At 36.5% G+C, this 18,244-nt stretch overlaps 3 protein-coding genes across 4 annotated transcripts; all 3 read right to left on the bottom strand.

The window, feature by feature from the left end:
* Nucleotides 1-15: 15 nt before the first annotated feature.
* Nucleotides 16-5,622, bottom strand: LOC102614277 (chaperone protein ClpD, chloroplastic). Its single transcript, XM_006484984.4, has 12 exons — nt 4,822-5,622; nt 4,368-4,525; nt 4,050-4,276; nt 3,825-3,933; nt 3,601-3,731; nt 2,813-2,914; nt 2,423-2,704; nt 2,241-2,344; nt 1,854-2,148; nt 1,086-1,319; nt 719-952; nt 16-509 (listed from the first exon to the last, which is right to left on the bottom strand). The coding sequence occupies exons 1-12, from the start codon at nt 5,469-5,471 to the stop codon at nt 198-200; spliced, it is 2,838 nt and encodes a 945-aa protein (XP_006485047.1). The 5' UTR covers nt 5,472-5,622; the 3' UTR covers nt 16-197.
* Nucleotides 5,623-5,824: 202 nt separating this feature from the next.
* On the bottom strand, nt 5,825-8,108 carry LOC102613985 (pentatricopeptide repeat-containing protein At4g33990-like). Its single transcript, XM_006484983.4, has one exon. The coding sequence runs from the start codon at nt 8,094-8,096 to the stop codon at nt 6,039-6,041; it is 2,058 nt and encodes a 685-aa protein (XP_006485046.1). The 5' UTR covers nt 8,097-8,108; the 3' UTR covers nt 5,825-6,038.
* Nucleotides 8,109-8,210: 102 nt separating this feature from the next.
* LOC102614570 (uncharacterized) lies at nt 8,211-16,720 on the bottom strand. Of its 2 annotated transcripts, none has more exons than XM_006484985.4 (12): nt 15,144-16,719; nt 14,651-14,785; nt 14,306-14,450; nt 13,382-13,684; nt 12,905-13,163; nt 11,690-11,856; nt 11,448-11,558; nt 10,443-10,494; nt 10,249-10,355; nt 10,028-10,156; nt 9,165-9,254; nt 8,211-8,926 (listed from the first exon to the last, which is right to left on the bottom strand). In XM_006484985.4, the coding sequence occupies exons 1-12, from the start codon at nt 16,520-16,522 to the stop codon at nt 8,408-8,410; spliced, it is 3,396 nt and encodes a 1,131-aa protein (XP_006485048.1). In that variant the 5' UTR covers nt 16,523-16,719; the 3' UTR covers nt 8,211-8,407. The 2 variants fall into 2 exon arrangements, with proteins under 2 accessions (XP_006485048.1, XP_006485049.1); XM_006484986.3 differs by having other exon boundaries at nt 8,878-9,024; nt 15,144-16,720.
* Nucleotides 16,721-18,244: the final 1,524 nt, after the last annotated feature.

Below are 18,244 nucleotides of genomic sequence, written 5' to 3'. Positions count from 1 at the left end.
TTAACTGTTTAAAAATTAAAAGGAGAGGAGTATATACTCGGATGTATTTGCCTGAAGCAATGGTTCAAAGAGTTCAAAGAATAATTTACAAGCTTTGCTTGTATATACAACTTGGAATTAATCAATCATCTATACTACAAACAAATTTAACCACATTATCAAGTTAAGCAGTATAGTCAGTCGTACACAGAATAAGATTAGAAGATGGATGTTGTATCTGACAATTTAGCACTATTATCAGATCGGTTCCTAACATACGGTTTCCCGGAGGCATCCAAGTCAATAATGGCTGTGTCACCAGGCTTGTAATCTCCGGCGAGAACTGCTTCGCTTAATAGATCTTCGATTATTGAAGTAACTGCTCTCCGAAGAGGCCTGGCGCCATAAGCCTGGTCATAACCTTGCTGGCATATGAAATCTTTAATTGAATCGGACACCTCCAGTCCAATTCCTAGAGATATAAGCCTCGCCTTCACCTCTTGCAGCATCAAACTCAAAATCTCAAGTATCTGAAAACAAACTGCATTTGTCACTTCCCATTTTGAAGGGGTAGGTTCACTCAAATATATCAAGTTTTTCCAATTCAGGTTGTTAATTGAAACTTTGGATACTCAGTAGCCTTAAAATAATCATTTAAATGCAGATAACAAAATTTAATGGGTGAGGGTAACAACTTATGCACTCATGATTATGCTCAAATCAATGGAAGTTGACAAACCTGAGCCTTTTCAAGGGACCGAAAGACGACCACTTCATCTATCCTATTAAGTAACTCTGGACGAAAATATGCCTTAAGCTCCTCAACTACGAGTGTCTTCATTCCAGCATATGAAGTTGACTCATTATCTTCAAGCAAGAACCCAATAGAGCCATGTCTGCCCTTTGCAATTGTCGTAGATCCCACATTTGAAGTCATGACTATCAATGCATTCTTGAAAGATACTCTCCGACCCTGTTAACCCAATACAGGGTTAGAGACTTGACAGTTGATAATAATCAAGGAACAAAATAATTCACTAGGAAAAAATTTGTTTTAAGATATTTTTCTACAATTTCTGATACAAGTGTGAACACCATCCACTAACATGAGAATCAGTTAGGTGGCCATCTTCAAACACTTGGAGGAGGATGTTAAATATATCTGGATGTGCTTTCTCTATTTCATCTAGCAACAACAACGTAAATGGCCGTCTTCTAATAGCTTCCGTAAGAAGACCTCCCTCTTCATACCCAACATAACCTGGGGGTGATCCAATCAATTTGCTCACTGTATGCCGCTCCATATATTCACTCATGTCCAATCTTAGCATGGATGACTCCTGCAATATAACACCAAGAGAGAAACCACAGAATATTACCAATTCAGTGGAATAAAAGAATTCTATGCGAACCACAGGCTTATACACGGATGCAAATGACTATTAATTTACGTCGCACCTAGGAAATGACATTAAACATAATCATGACATCACCTTTGAAGGCCCCAATATTTCAATTTCTCATTTGTAGAGTAACAATTACCTGTTATTTATCTCAAAAATATTTTTGTAATACTTAATGTTCTACAAGATTTTTCAAATTATCTCAAACAACTAAATTGCCCCATGCAGTTCATACCTTACTATTATCTAACTACATATAAATATATATGGAAAAGATGTTTCGTTCTATTTCCAAAATATTTCCACGATCCTCACCAAGCATGGACTTTCCCAATGAATGTTGCTTCAATTGCGAACAAAAAAATAAGACAGGCCATCTAGTTTAACAATTCAAATTCAACATATTTGACGTGAAAGAGCTACTTTTACTGAATTGAATGGGGAGGGAAAAAATAGGTAATGAATCCTTACCGACCCAAAATAGCATGCTGCCAAAGATTTTGCCAACTCAGTTTTTCCAACACCCGTTGGGCCACAAAAGAGCATTGCAGCTGTTGGCCTGTTAGGATCCTTCAGGCCAACCCGGGATCTCTTAACAGCTCGAGAAATGGCGGCAACAGCCTCATCTTGACCAATAACTCGCTTTTTAAGCTGCTCTTCGAGACCCACTAGCAGCATTCTTTCATCGGCAGTGATCTGCTGAACTGGGATCCCAGACCAAAGTGAAGCAACTGCTGCAATATCATCAGGTCCCACGACTGCAGGTCTGACAATAACCACAGAAGGAAATACCATAAGAAATGAAACCAAATTCTGAGGATTGTAAGTTCATACACAGTTTTAGGATAAAATTCATACTCATCATCATCTGAAGCAGAAGGCAAAGAGGATTCTACAACAATTTCACTAGTATCACCCATGCTGGCAACAACATCATCATATTTCAGCCTACTTCCCTGGACCTGCTTACAGTAAAAAAATGAAACTGGCGTTATCAGTAGATCAGAAATTCAAATATAACTAAGAGGCAATGTCATTACCACTTCATGCATGGCCTGAACAGTTCTAATTTCTTGCCAATAGTCATCTGGTGGCTTCGAAAGTATACAAGTTTGCTGTTCTTTTTTCCTCTTAAATAACTCAATATGAGCTCTACTTCCAGCCTCATCAACGAGATCAATGGCTTTATCAGGAAGATACCTGTCAGAAATATACCTTGCTGACAGGTGCACAGCAGCATTTATTGCTTCTAGCGTGAATTTGCAGTTGTGATGGGCCTCATATTTCTCACGCAGACCCAAGAGTATCCTAACTGCATCCTCCTGAAATTATTGTCACATAATGTCAATAAGAATAAGGCAAAACATAAAGAAATAAAAGTAAACGGAGAGACTTCACAAATAAAAATAAATATACATATCAACAATAACCTGGCTTGGTTCACTAATCAATACAGGCTGGAATCTCCGGGCTAATGCTTTGTCCTTCTCAAATTGGGTCCTGTGTTCATCTTGAGTTGTGGATGCAATACACTGCAAGCAATGGGATGTTAATGGGCCAAGTACAATGTAAAGATTTGGGAAATGAACAAAAAAAAGGGTAAATGAGAACAGTTGAGTTACTAAGAAATGTACATATCACTCTGATAAAATAGATTCAAGTAGACCTCGCAATAGAATTCAAAAATCTTATTGAAAATAAGAAGTCCGATTAAAGGGTGTCACTTTCAAACCTCACAACAACTTTAAAGTGCAGAAAAAGAACATGCATCAGCAACTGCAACTTTTTATAACAAAATCCAAGGGCTTTTGCGTTCCAATCCCCAAGAAGTCAAGTAATTTGATTTCTGAGGTTTGAATCAGTACTTTCTTTTATTTTGTATTGAGAAGCATTAGGTAAAAGATTTGCTTGATGGAGATCATTCCTGCGGACTCAAATCAAGAACTTGACCCAAGGATTCCAGATTGCAAGCGTATACTCTTTGTTTCTCAGTCAGCTCCGACTATCCAATACTAGATAATCATATCTTTAATTGCATTCAACTATAATCTTTGGTCCTACTCTTTTTATCTCTGATATTCCCAATAATGGCTAAATGTTAGGGCCAATACAGGTATATATGAATTTTGTAATTCACATGCATACATGCACATAGATTAGATATTAGAGTGTCACTTATAAATAGAAGAGAAAAACACAATTAAAGATAAACAATCACCTGAAGTTCACCCCTCCCAAGTGATGGCTTCAATAGATTGGAAATGTCAAGACCAGTACCCTTGTTTCCTCGTCCCACTGTGCCCGAACCAATAAGTGTGTGAACTTCATCAATGAAAAGAATGACATCACCTGCAATACAAGTATATCAAGAGTGAACAGAAAAAAGGAGCTCATTCTGGATGATAAGAGATGGCTCAAATTTATTTGAAAAAATGCAATCACCTGATTTCTGTATCTCACTTATTAAGGTAGTAACACGAGCCTCTAATTCACCCCTTTCCTTTGCACCAGCCATTAATAATCCCATATCCAAGGACATTATACGTTTTGACTGTGGACAGAATAATGAAACTGATCAAATTTGTAAGATATATAGTATTCTTACAAGGCATATAAACATTTTGACCATGACAAGAGTCCAATACAATCACCCATTAAGATCCTCACCAAGAGAAAAACGGGAACTTCTGCCTGTACAATACGAATTGCTAGTCCTTCGGCAATTGCAGTTTTGCCAACCCCACTTTCACCAAGAAGAATAGGGTTATTTTTGGTTCTGCGGCAAAGAATTTGAATGATTCTCTGAATTTCAGTCTCTCGGCCAATAACAGGATCAATTAGTTCTTCACTAGCACGAGCTGTGAGGTCCACACAGAACTGTTCCAATGCACTCGCTAATAAAGAAATCCAATTATCACAAAACATCCCTCGCCTTTCTCATAATTAAGAAACTAGAGAAAGAATCAGCAAGATCAGCATTTATACCTCTTGTTCTCCCAGGTGATTTTAAAGCAGCAGTTTTTCCAGAAATGGAATTTTCACGCACCCCTTTGGCCAAAGATGGCTCTCTTCCTTCCTTGGCAAGCTCCCCTTGAAGCCTTGAAACCGCAACAGCTGCCAAGTGATTTACATCCACCCCTAACCTAAAACCAAAACAAGACAGGCTCGATCAATAATAAATTACCCCAAGAAGTGTCTGCAACCCTGAATTCCATGAAGTAGTAAAAATGCAGCATCTCATTCACCGGCTAGCATAAAGAAAGAATTTAGGAATACAAACAACCCAAAATTCAATTAACAATCTTCTTCAGATATCTCTATCCAAAAGTCAACCTCCTTTAGCATGAATTAATGGCATTATTAGAGTCCACAAATTTCAACATAAAAGCTCTTGCAATCTAATCTGCATGCATGAATCAATAACAGTTTCAAAAAGTACCTCTTGAGAACCCGACCTGCACTGCCATCATCAACAGTAAACAAACCGAGAGCAATGTGTTCTGGGGCAATAAAATTATAGCCCCTGCTTCTCGAATACTCCACAGCAGCCTCAAAAACACGTTTCGTGCTAATAGAAAACGGCATTTTCGCAGCTGACGAAAACGGCTTTCCTTGAGCAGCAGCATCATCAGTGTCTTGATTATTAGTACTATGCCAAATGGAGACCACGGCTTCTCTGGCCTTATCAATGGTGATCCCCGATTCAAGAAACCCATTTGGATGCCGATCTTCAGCTATCAGACCCAGCAACAAATGCTGAGTAAAAACCATGTCTTTCCCCAACGATTTTGCTTCTCTTTGAGAAAAAATCACGGCTTTCACAGCTCGCTCAGTGAATCGCTCGAAAACTGAAGAAATTGGAATGATCTTTCTTCTTTTTCTCGCGCATATGGGATTGCAATTATTGTTATTACTAGTATAATTGGAGTGAAAAAACTGGACTTTGTGTGAGATCATTGAAATATTGAAAAATGAAGACATGGGATTTACATATTGCAGCGGCGGAAGACGATGACGTGGCGGCGGTGGTTGGTTGGCGAATAGGCACCGTGAATTAACTGAGAGAGGTGAACAAGTTGACACTTCCATATTTTTTGACAAGACTTCAAAATGAAAAGGGAAAATTAAATGATTTTGGTTTCAACTTTCGAGTTTTATTATTAGAAGAGAAAGAAAAAAGGAAACGAAACTTTTCTTTTGCTTGTGGAAATGAAAGAGAAAGAGGGAGGAAGGAATCAAAGGAAAGGCATGGAGTGCAGGAAGAGTCAAACCTGAAGCTGAAGGATGACAATTTACAAATTAAGCCACGTTGTAATTACTAATTTTGGCTGCGCAAGAGTCTGCAGTCAAATTTAACTTCACATGGAAATTAAGGCAATCATGGAGGCTTAGTTAGCCCCGCACGGAAGTGCAACTGTAGAAGGCAACTGAAGGTTCGATAAACGTTAGGTAGCTCTAGCCCCGAAATAGAACAAAACTAAATTAACTTTTTTGGTTAGTCGTTACAATGAAAACATCCGGTACTTTTATACTTTGTTGTTTCATTTCACATCGTTTCTCTATGGGCGTGCCACAATTGGGCTAAAATGATTAGGTTGAATTCTTACAATGTTTGGCTTTGAGGTTCTGGGTATGTAGGGGCTTAGCTGGGATGGCTTACCAATAATCGTTGCATGAGCAAGTGCCACCTTCAAAATGATGGAACCGATTTGCATCTCTAACAATGATCTTCCTTCGATAAATATATGAGATAAACCTGAAGGCTGAGTGGCAATCATTGCAAACACGAAGATTTTTTGTTACTTGAATTACTGCTTCGGGGGTAAGATTCATAATTCCAAAAGCCACAGCCAGTTTCTCACTGTGGTAATTCAGCATGTGTTCCCTGTCTTCGTCTTCCACATCATGTAGAGCGCATGATAGGTCCGGCATGTATCCTGCCATCTTTATCTCAACTGCCATGCTCTCTACTTTCTTGTAAACTTCTTTCCAGTATGGATTTACTCGGTCAGCTGTGTGGAAGCCTTGAATGTCTTTACCATATTCAATGACGCTGAAAGCAGCAGGTTTCTTCAACCCCTTATTTTTCATATCTTCTCTCAGCTTCCCAACTTCTCGCCATTTGTTTGATGCAGCGTATATATTTGACATTAGCACAAAATATCCAGTATGTTCAGGCTCGAGCTGGAAGAGATAATTGGCTGCAATTTCACCTATTTCAGTATTACCATGGATTCTACAAGCTAAAAGCAATGCGCCCCATACACTATCATTGGGCGGTAATGGCATCTGTTTGATCATGTCAAAAGCTTCATAGAGACACCCGGCTCGGCCAAGCATATCAACCATGCAAGCATAGTGTTTCACCTCTGGTTTCACAGATAACTTTGTCATATCCGCAAAACACTTTCTACCCTCATCAATTAGGCCTGCATGACTACAAGCTGAAAGAATGGAAGTGAAAGTGATGTGATCTGGCTTAACCCCTTCCTCTAGCATCTGTGAAAAGAATTCCAATGCTTTTCTCCCGTGGCCATGCATGCCATACCCTGCAATCAGGACATTCCACGAGCTCACATTTCGTTCACTCGGATGGATGTCATTAAACATATTCTCAGCTGTATCTAGATCTCCACACTTGGCATACATATCCATCACGGCATTCCTAAGAGTTGCATCAATTTTCATATTGCTATTTATAATATAACCGTGGAATTTCCTTCCAAGTTGACGAGAACCCAAGTATGTACAGGCAGACACCAAAATCAATGCCGTCACAGGATTAGGTTTACAATCAGAATTTTGCATTTCATCAAAAAGTAACAAAGCTTCACTTGCTTGGCCATTTTGAATGTACCCGGTAAGCATCGAATTCCATGAGATAAGATCTCTTTTCTCCATCATATCAAAAACCAAACGTGCTTTTTCAACATTCCCACATCTAGCATACATAGCAACAATCGAGTTCTGGATACATAAATCCTCAAGAAATGCATTGCAGATGGCATAGCCATGAACTGCTTGCGCCTTCAAGACATCTCCTAACTGACCAACAGCTGAGGCAACACTCACTATAGTAACAGAATCGGACAAAAGACCCTCTTGCTGCGTCTTTTGGAACAATATAAGTGCCTCTTCAGGTTTCTCAGCCTGTTCATAGGCTGTAATCATCACAGTCCATGAAACCAAATCCCTCACAGACATTTCATCGAAAACTTTGCAGCCATCATCAGTTTGGCCACATTTGGCATACATGTCAACAAGAGCAGCCTGCACATACGAATCCGAAAGGAATCCAGTTCTTAAAATATCTCCATGAACAACTTTCCCTTCAAGAATCAGAGAATTTGATGCACATGCTTTGAGTACAAACGGAAAAGTATAGCTGTTCGAAGAAATGCCACTTCTACGCATGGTAGAATACAACTCCAGCGTTTCAACACAGTGACCGTTATTAGCATAGGCACGAATCATAGTGTTCCAAAGAAAAGAGTAAGACTTGTCGTTATGAATGCTATTGAAAAGTGACCGAGCAGTGTTTGGTTCTCCATATGTGGTGTATTTGATAATGATCTTGGCGCCCAAATGAAGGGCTTGGTTGATGAGCCCTGAAGTTGTGAGGGAGGAGTGTATCTGTCTGAGTGAGGCCAAGAAATTGCAGGACTTCAGGAGTTGATCGTAAAATCCCTCGGTTGATGGCCCCAGCCGTCGCATTCCCTCTGCATTATAGGCAATAATATATAATAATTCTGCTCTTCAATCAGCTAAATCAGTGGCTTATGCACACAGCAGGGATGAATTTGAACATGACATGCTAGGCACGTGCTATAAATATAACATGTTTTATTTTTTGAATTTTTGGTCATATAGTAAAAATTTGTGCACCACTACAAGAATTTTTATAATTTATGTACACGATATAAAACAATCTGGGGTTGGCAAACCCTGGTAATTCTACATCAATGTAACACAAACGTCCTGGATGTAAAACAAATACATAAGACTTGGTACATCTACAATGTTGTTCATGAACTCTGTGATGAGTCAACCTCGCTCCAGAGCTTATCAGCGTAAGCCTTTTCCTCTTCCTTCTCTTCTCCAACATAATCAGTTGCTTCTAGTTCCTCCTCTTCATCTGGGATCTCCATCATTTCTTCCGCAGGTTCAACAATAATTGATCTCTGTTGCTCATAAAGTTCAGTTAAAGCCTCCCTCATAGCTTGAGCTGTTGCAGGCCTGTCTTTAGGCCTGTATTTAGGAGCAGGTACAACAAATGGCAAAACGATATCATCCAAGTTACTTGTATTGTTTCCCGTACTACTCTGTTTCTCCATTGGGGGAAAAACGAATACAATTCCAAGCTCATAATTACAGATGTGAAGCCTCTGACTCGACGAAGATTTAGTTTTCTCGGATCCATTTGGTTTTATGGAGGATGGAGTTTGAATGGGTCTTCCCCAGGCAGCAGCACTGAAATTATGTGATCCACAATAAACCCAACCTAAAGATGTATCTGTCCTAGACTGGAAGCGTCTCCACGCCACCTGTTTAAAACATTCTTTAAATTTTCATGCATATCGAACTCCAACAGTGTTGGTCATATGGACAACAGTATCTCGGGACTCCAGGTGGGAAACAACAGCTTGAGAAACAAAATAAATACATAAATCCCACAGAAGGACATCACAAACAATGTCCCATAACTAATAAAAAACTAACAGACTAGAAACCATTATTCATTCAAGAAAATTACAATCATCTGAAAAAGTGCCAAATTCTTACCTTGACATGCATTGGATGCCCTACCCTATCATGGGGATGAGGAATTGCATCATGAAGAATGTCAACGTTTCTTAACCTCTGCCATGTTTTCTGTGCAAAAGATGTACAAGGTAAACAATTAGAACATACTACATATGTACCTGATGAAATAGATGATCACCAAAAGAAACATTGTTGCTTTAAGCTGTGGACATTTGTTCAAAGTTGAAAAATATTGCTGATATAATTCCTTACTTTTGATGTGAAGTTGAAAAGAGAAATTGAGATTTTCGTCAAACATAAATGCAAGCAACCAAAAACCTGTACAAGCCACTGTTTTCATAATATTATATGACAATTTGCCCAGAAAGAATCCATGATATTTCTTTCTCCTGAATGCATGTACCTTATCTGTTTTTAACCATATACCAAGTGACTCTGACACTTGCTGTAGAAAACAGCCATGTTGTGCAATCATATCAGCAATCTATTTCTTTCACTTAAAAATGAAAGAAATTATATGCACCGTGATCATATTGTCCATGTGATATTACAAATAGACTGTCAGTTCTACTTCTACTTCATCAAAAAGTTCAACAGGACATGAATGATCATTGAAGCACTAAATTATAGGAAAGTGTTTTAATATTTCAATAAAATTTAGAGACCACGTAGCCTATTAAGTTTAAAATACAGTACTCGACATACGACAGAAAGTGCAACCAACTGTATCAGCAATTCTTTCCTTTCCTATAGTGAAAAACAGCACCAGTTTCATACTACCAACTTAATCAAAACCAATTTACCCTGAAATCTTTCTTTTTCAATTACTCTTGGAACCCATAACCAGAATATTACTTTAAGCTGATCAAAGGCCAACATACCTCTGAGAAGCAAAGAACGCGCTTTGAGGGCAAGATTCCATCGCAAGCATTCCTCACCCTTTCAATAGTTGGGAAAATAATTCTAATAGATGGACTTCTCAGTTCTTGACTAGCACTCCAGCAGCCCCACTTTTTGAGACAGAAAAGAAATACCGAATCCGCAAATAAGAAAAATTATCTCAACTTTCATGCATCCATCAATTCTCAAGTGTACATTTTACCTCAGGATCAGACTCTTCAGAGTCATAGAATCTCAATGATTTCTTCCCTGAAGCTGCTGCAAATGCAGCTAAAAATTGTGCATTGATTGACCCAATTGACGATGAACCTTATTATTAAAAAAAAAAAAAAGTGTCATTAAGAAATGTTTATCAAGCCTTTTGTAAATAGATAAGAGAGAGCACAAACTGCCCACCATAAGAAAAATCAGATTCTTGTAATTCAGGCCATCTGTATTGACCTAACACCTGGTAAAAACAAAAGCAATAACTAGATAAGACAAGGGTTACATACAAATAAATAATAGAATAGACCATTTAGAATCACTTCTTTACTGCTTAAGTGAACCAAAATGCTATGCTGCTTTATTAAATATGCCAACAGTTCCAGAAACTAGAGTTATATTAATTCACGTCGCATGGTTTCATTTTCTACAATCTTTGAATTGGTTTTTTATGCTTCAGTAAGATGGTTTCAACAAAACCTCGTGAGGAAGCACATTAAGTGTAAAAGACTCCCATGAAGAAAGGTTCAGGTTTAATTATGCCCATATATATTCCAAGGACTATTTCACCTACTAGTTTAAGGATTTGGGTTGCTATCTGTGATTCCACATAACAAAATTCTTCTGCTAAGACCATACATGAGAGAGGGTGTTAAAAGAATATTGGCTGATTATGGATTGATCATGTCATATATGCCTATGAGCGATGATAGAGCTATAAACTCTTGTAGAAACTTATCTTCTACAAACTGATTGGCCTAAATTTATTGGTTGGATGAAAATAAAAATAATAAAAATAAGAAATAGTTTAGTGATGGTTTAAATATTAAAATAACTAAAGTTATGAGTTATGTTTCTATCAAAGCCTAACAGGCACTGGAAACCTCTAAAACATGCTTGCAGCCAAAGTTCTCAAATCAAGAACATCATGTTCAGAATAAGACGACATTCTTACAAGAATACAACTATGCAAGATCACAATTTCTTAGCAATAATGAAACAGTGATGACATTTATCAGCAATGCAAAATCTACTTTGATCAACTAAATCCAGATTGAAGCTGGAGAAAACCTCCAAACCAACCTTCTAGAAGGGAAGAACAGTATTTACCAGATTGTATCAAGCCAAATAGATTATGTCTAAATATTTTGCAGCAGAACTGCAGAAAGTTGCAATTTACGAAGCTAATGCCATTACCTCTTGCAGTCTCCAGAGTCCTCTACACCTCTGAATTGAGGCAATGAGAGAGCTTAATGCAACAACATGTTCAATTTGCATCATCTTGGATATATCTGAAAACTTGGGCCCCTGCACAAATGAATCAACACTGCAACCTTCAGATATGCCCATTCCAAAATATGCACATGCTGTCATTTGTCCATAAGTTATAAGCTGCATATCCTGAAAAGCAAACAGGACGAATGACAAAAATACCATACCTGTGAAACATGTAGTATCAGTTCTACTTTTTTGCTGATTCCTTCTAAAGCAGCTGCAAGGACTTCATCACGAGAAATGAATCCAGAGAATCTAATGAATCCAATATCCCACAGTGGAGAAACCCACTTAGCAATATCTCTGGGAATAAAGCCAAGTTGAACGCAATCTAGAGCAAGGAATGAAGCAAATATAATTATTTATGCAGATAACAGTATGAAAATCAGAACTCGAATCACATGCAGATATTGAGAGGAAAGATGGGGATACAAAAGTTTATACTAAAAAATAAGCCAATCCCTTTACAAAATTTGGGCAATTTACATTTAACAAAAAGGATGAGAAGCTCCCAAGTGAGGCAGGAGCAACACAGAACAATTAAAAGCGGCCCAAGGACAGACCATATTTTTTTGGGGAGTTCTCTATGACCTAAGGTAGAACTAGGTTCACTATAAAGACAGGCAATTCTACAAACATGGAAGAATTCATAATACCTTTAGATATATTTGTATTGTTACCCTTGTTCAATAGGGATGTAAAATTGTTGCTTGTTGAATAACTATGAATCCCAAATGCTAATAGGGAAGAGCCTGATAATAGTATTGTAACATTGTGATCCCCCCTCAAGGGCATGAGTGAATCTAGTCAATTTGCTAGTTGAGTGAACACAAAAACAACCCATATTGCTTTGTGCTAAATATTGTTAGTAGTTCGCAGGTTTCTCAGGATTCATGGCCTCTGTCAGTCAGCGGAGCAAGTTCTATTAATATATTGAATTTAAGCCCAAAGACTAATAGTGTTTGAACCTTTAATAAGTGATATATAACTATAAAAACAAAATTGCAACCTCACCTTTAACCACAAACTGATTATTGAATTCAATTCAACCATGATACCTACAAAGCTACCTGAACCAGTAATTCACAGATTCAGTGAACGTGTGATGTCTAAAATAATCTTCAAACTTTGTGTTCAGTTGAACTTCTACTAATTTTAACATGATCTTGACGCATCTCAGTCCTGTAATTTAAATCAGATATTGTGGTAGAACAGCTGATTTGCCCAATATATTTCTTAAATAATAGCCAACTTATATACTATCAAAGCAAAGACATATAATTTGTACATACAAAGAATATACAGAAAGAAATTCAATAAACTGATGTGACAAAAAGCTTAAAATGCATACAGGTATGTTTCAAGCAATCAAATTTTACCTCCATCAGATAACTCATCAGGATTGGGAACAAGGACGCTCACAGCATTCGCATCTGCAGGCACATTTGTGTTTCGTCTCAACAAAATCTTCAACATCCCATGTGCACTAAAAGATTTCCCAAGAAAAGCAGCCAGCTTCTTAATCTGAGTACCATTTGAGTCTGCTGCAGTGCAAAAAAGGTGGCTCAAACCAACCACAGATGTTTCAACTGAACCAAGAAACTTCCCATCCGATGACCATATTGCACCATGATCAACCTGAAATTTGAGTTAACCGCATAGTATGAGGTACTCTTATATCAAAGACACTTCACAGATACCCAAGGTCAAATGCTTTAGAGATAGTCCTTCAATCACACAACAAATAAATTGACAGTTTTGGGTCTGTGTTAAAGGTTGTCTATGTAGAATGTTAAGCAGTTAACTTTCATAATATCAAGAACATTAGCACATAAGTAGTAAAGGCAAAAACTCACAGGTTTGGAGTATGTGGACTCCGACAAATTGGGATTTCTGTAGGAATGAATTCCAGGTACCGAGGCAACTAAATGTCCTGCTGCACTGGCAAAGTCGTACTTTGTCAACTCAACAATCCAATGTGCCTGACTGGGTACATCAATCACAAGAGATGCCATAAAGCTTGCAAGCTGAGCAGCAAAGTCAGATCTTGAATCCTGATTAATTTCTTCAACAGGGGTTTGAACAAAAAGAGACAAATAATCAAGTGCACGTCTGCGGGGAAAATCTTGCCACCAAACAGTATTGGTCGCAGCATTCCACTGAAGCAAATGATAAAAAAAAATTATTAGCACTACAGTAAAAAATATATGTAATATGCTTTTGAATTGTTCATATTGAAATGAGATGCAAGAACATCGCAACATTTACGAATATATGTGTTTGCTTCAAAAAAGCTTTCCTTCAAAACAGATCACAGTATATCTGAAAATTCCAGCACATTGGGAACAGTTCACTGGATGATATATGTCCCTTATATAGTATATGCAATAGAAATCAAAGGAGCACTGTAGAAAAAGAAATTTAGGACGGAATCTCTAGCCCATAGGACTGTACTTTCAGAAGTCCAAAGCATCAATCATGCCAGAGGTTCCCATCCAAATGTAAAGACAAAGGTAAATTCGGGAATTTGGGCGAGCATTTCTTCTATTGCTTTGCTCAGAACCATGCAGATGCAGAAATCTTGTCAGTTGAAAGGAAGACCACCAACATGCAGAAACCAAACTTCCAAGGCTTTTGCATATAGATTCAAGTTCTATTGTATCTTAAGCAGATGCAAACCTATTAACTGTGGCCAAACACTTCATCTATGTCAAAGTTAATATTGTTATAATAGGAATATAATATAACATATACAGCAGGACATTGAACCAAGTAATTACCTGCTTCGCCCCTAAATTAGCAGAAGTAACAATAACACGGATACTATCTTCTCTTTGCAAAACAAACAATTTAGGATGATGACAAGCAATGCCTTGTTTCTTGCAATTTTCACCAAATGCCACAGACTCAGGAAATGGTGGAAACCTATTACGATCAATAGGTTACAAAATGTTTATTGCCAAAAAAAGCTACTTCAAAACACGACATATATCAACAATGTAAACCATTTTCAACCTTCAGCATATTATAAAACTAAAATAATAATAATAAAATAATAGTAGTAGTAGTAGTAGTAGTAGTAATAATAATAATAATAATAATAATAATGTTTAAGAGCTACTCACACTAAAACTAAGTTTGGGAAATTTGGATATGGCACAGAGGTCCTTTTATCCGCGCTTGTACTCCAACATCTTTCAGTATTGTGACAAGCTATTGTCACTGGCAGATGAGAAGGAATCTCACAGTAGGACATAAACCTAGCAAGACAGCTTTCTCATTTTTATGGAAAATAGGATTAAACTTAGCATTAAAGGTGTAATTACACTAGTTAAGAATATAAAATTCAAATATCCAGACATAAATAAAGAAAAGATTTCAACAATAGTATAGAAACACAGGGAAGAAGCAAAAGAATAAGCCGCCAGGTTTTTCCCTCGTTAGTCCAGACATGATAGACTCAAACACATTTACAGTATATATAGATTTGGAAATCATTAAATAATTTGCTAAAGATACTAGGCAGATCACCTGCTCTATCGTCATATTCATTATTTAGCAGTAGACAAAGGACATCATGAAAGCAAAAGGAGTAATGGAAAGATAAAGCAACTTTACCATAAAATATCACTAGTAAATGTCGCAATAAACATGCGTGAAATGCTTTCTACAGGATAAAGAAGTTCTGGTAGGGAAATAACATCATAATTAAGTGAAGTGAGGTCCATAAATTCAAGACGGTTCAAGTAAAACTTCTTTCCAGGAGGTGAACAAGAACTGCCCAAACTTTTGCTCTTATCCATACTACCAAAGTGAGTAGCATTCTGCCGGTCCACAGAATTCAACAACTTGGATTTAACACCAGGAGTAGCATTCTTGTTAGAGATTCCAACACTATCTTTGTGATGTAAATGGTCATTATGCACACAAGGATCTACTGGGTCACCCTCAGCTTCTAGATCCACTACTCTTTCATCTTCAAATGTAATTGAGCCTGGCTGCCCAACATAGATGCTTTCATCACAAGGTTTTCGTTCCTGCTGAGAAATTCTTTCAATCTTTTTCACTTTCAACTCTCCATCAATAGAAGATCTGCCAGGAAACTTAGTACTAAAACATCCATAAGTACTCATGATTCCCATATCTGAATTAGCAATCTGCCGAATGCAGGACACAGGGTCGTTACTATTCAATATATTTCTACACTGACTCAAGAGAAAACTTGCTCTCCCAAAAATATCACAACGTTTCAACTTTGGGAAAACAGAATCTGGGTTGCTAACATCATTTTCCCTTAAAGCAAAAACCCTTTTGCTCCTTGTCGCACTTGACACAGACCCTTGGGAGTGTCCCAAAGAGGCCATTGTCCCAACTAACCGTGGTCTCTTTAATACAACCTCCTCCTTAAAAATAATCCCTAAAATCAAAAACCCAATTCGAGTCTGTAACCTACACAAACTTTCATCTCTACAAACGAACAAAACCTCATCACCAGCATTCAGCTCTCTAACAATTCCACTTTTAAGCCGAATCCCATTCACAAAAACCCCATTTAACGAAACCATAACCCTAGAAAAACCCTCATCCTCCTCCTCATCTTCCAATGATTTATCCCTCTTCTTTCTAAATTCATTAACAACAGAACTAAAAGCAGGTAACAAAAATGTTCCATCAAGTACATAAATTTTCCTTTCACTACTATCAAATAAAATCTGGCAGTGTTGCCTGCTGACCAAACGGTTATCAAAAGTGAAGTCACAGTTGATGCTGGCTCGACCAATGCTGTAAGGCCGGTCCGGTTCGAGCGTGAGCGAGTCGACAGGTGAACCGGTGGCGGTTGAAACCAGAGGGAGATGAAGAATCTGGAGGCGAACGACTGCTGTTTTTGAAACAATTATGGATTTTCCGCGTGGTGAAGAAATTGAAGAGGGTAAATAATTCTCTCCACTTCTTTTATTGTTGTTTGTTTTATTGAAGAATGAATCTGAATCGTTCATTGCGTTGGGTAAAAAAATAATAATAACAATAAATTAAATAAAGGAATTCGATTGGTCACCGGGAATTCTTCCCAGTGACATTATTGAAAGAATGATAGCGAATTTGAATGAATTTTTCTAGGTAACTGAGTAGGACGAGGGTTTCTTCTTCGCACTGAGTTTTGATTTTCCCTCCTAATTTCTTTTAAATGGTGACTAAGAAGTGAATATATATATATATATATATATACTTTTTTAAGTTGAATGTTTAATAAGTTACGTGTCTTTCTTTTTTTTTTAAATTTTAATGATGATGATGATGATGATGATGATGATGATAATAATAGTGAAATTAATAACAACGATGATAAAAATAAAAATAAAAATAAAAATTAATAAAATTATTAAGTTTTAATAATAATAATAATATTATTATTATTAGTAATAATAATATTATTATTATTATTATTATTATTGTAAATAATGAAGGATTTTTGTAAATATTATAAAACTCTTAGGTATTTTTATAAATTTTGTAGGCTCTAAATACAAAGTGACAAAACTTTATTTATCGTAATTTAAAAATTATGAAAATTAAATGACAGTAAAATGAATAGTTTTGAGAATGAAAATTTGATTCTCAACCCCCTTGAGAATCAAACTCTCATTCTCTAATCTCATTTTGCTGTGAGCTCCTACTCAAATTATTCTTATTTCTATTTTTATTTTGTAAAGAAAATTATCAGTAATTCTGATTTTAAATTTTAATTTCCCAATTTAGAGAGTAAACTGTAAACGCACCACAAGCATGTACATTATACAACAAGTTCATTTTTCTTTAGATCAAAGCTCATTGTGCACTTTATATTGCATATATTTTATATTGCATGTTCGTAAAGATGAGATGGATGGTTCAATGTATTGAAAATGAGTGAATATTTATTAATTTTAAGTATTAGATTTCATGTAGACATGGAAATGATAAAAGTATTGATAGATGATTCTATGTTAAGTGGATGGGGCAAATAAGTCTAAAATTATATGAAATTTTATTATATTAACTAAATTAAACCACAGAAAGCTTAGCAAAGTAAGTTCCAGTTAAAAATGAATGCTCAAAGAATTTCTTTTAAAATGCAAATAACCCCGTTTTGAAAAGGAAATAAAAATAAAATATGAAATACATTAACATAAAATCATTCTTCTCTCTGTGCTAATTTCCTGCAAATTCAAATTAATTACGAGTATCAAAATGTGCCGTTGAAATGTACACCGATGTAAGCTGCATGGAACTGCACTTATTTTATTTTATATTGATCTGCGTATATTGAAAAAAAAAATGTAATATATAAAAAAAAAAGGCGCTCTTGGGCCTTGGCCCAGAAATGTTTCACATAATCAGTCCAGTCCAACCCATTGATTTAAAACCAAAAGGACCAAATCCAAGAGAAGCCCAAACTCCATTTCAATAGGAACTGAATTTAATTCTCTCTTATGCATTAATTTAGGCTCCGTTTGATATTAATATTGGGTAGATTTATCCTTAAAGTTACAGTATTAAAATATTTAATAAATATTAACTGTTGTGATTTAGAAGTTAAATTAATTTGATAAATCACTTGTGTAGTAAAAAATTTATAATATCTTTACTATTTTTATTAAAATTATTACTTAAAAGCCATATTTATTACAAAATAAAACTTTTATTTCATAGTTATAGGTTTTTTTTTTTTTTGCATAACT

This window comes from Citrus sinensis, chromosome 4, assembly GCF_022201045.2.
Source record: "Citrus sinensis cultivar Valencia sweet orange chromosome 4, DVS_A1.0, whole genome shotgun sequence".
In the NCBI taxonomy this organism is placed as follows: Eukaryota; Viridiplantae; Streptophyta; class Magnoliopsida; order Sapindales; family Rutaceae; genus Citrus; species Citrus sinensis.
The sequence above is the reverse complement of the archived record's forward strand: the minus strand, read 5'-3'. Positions and strand labels throughout refer to the sequence as shown.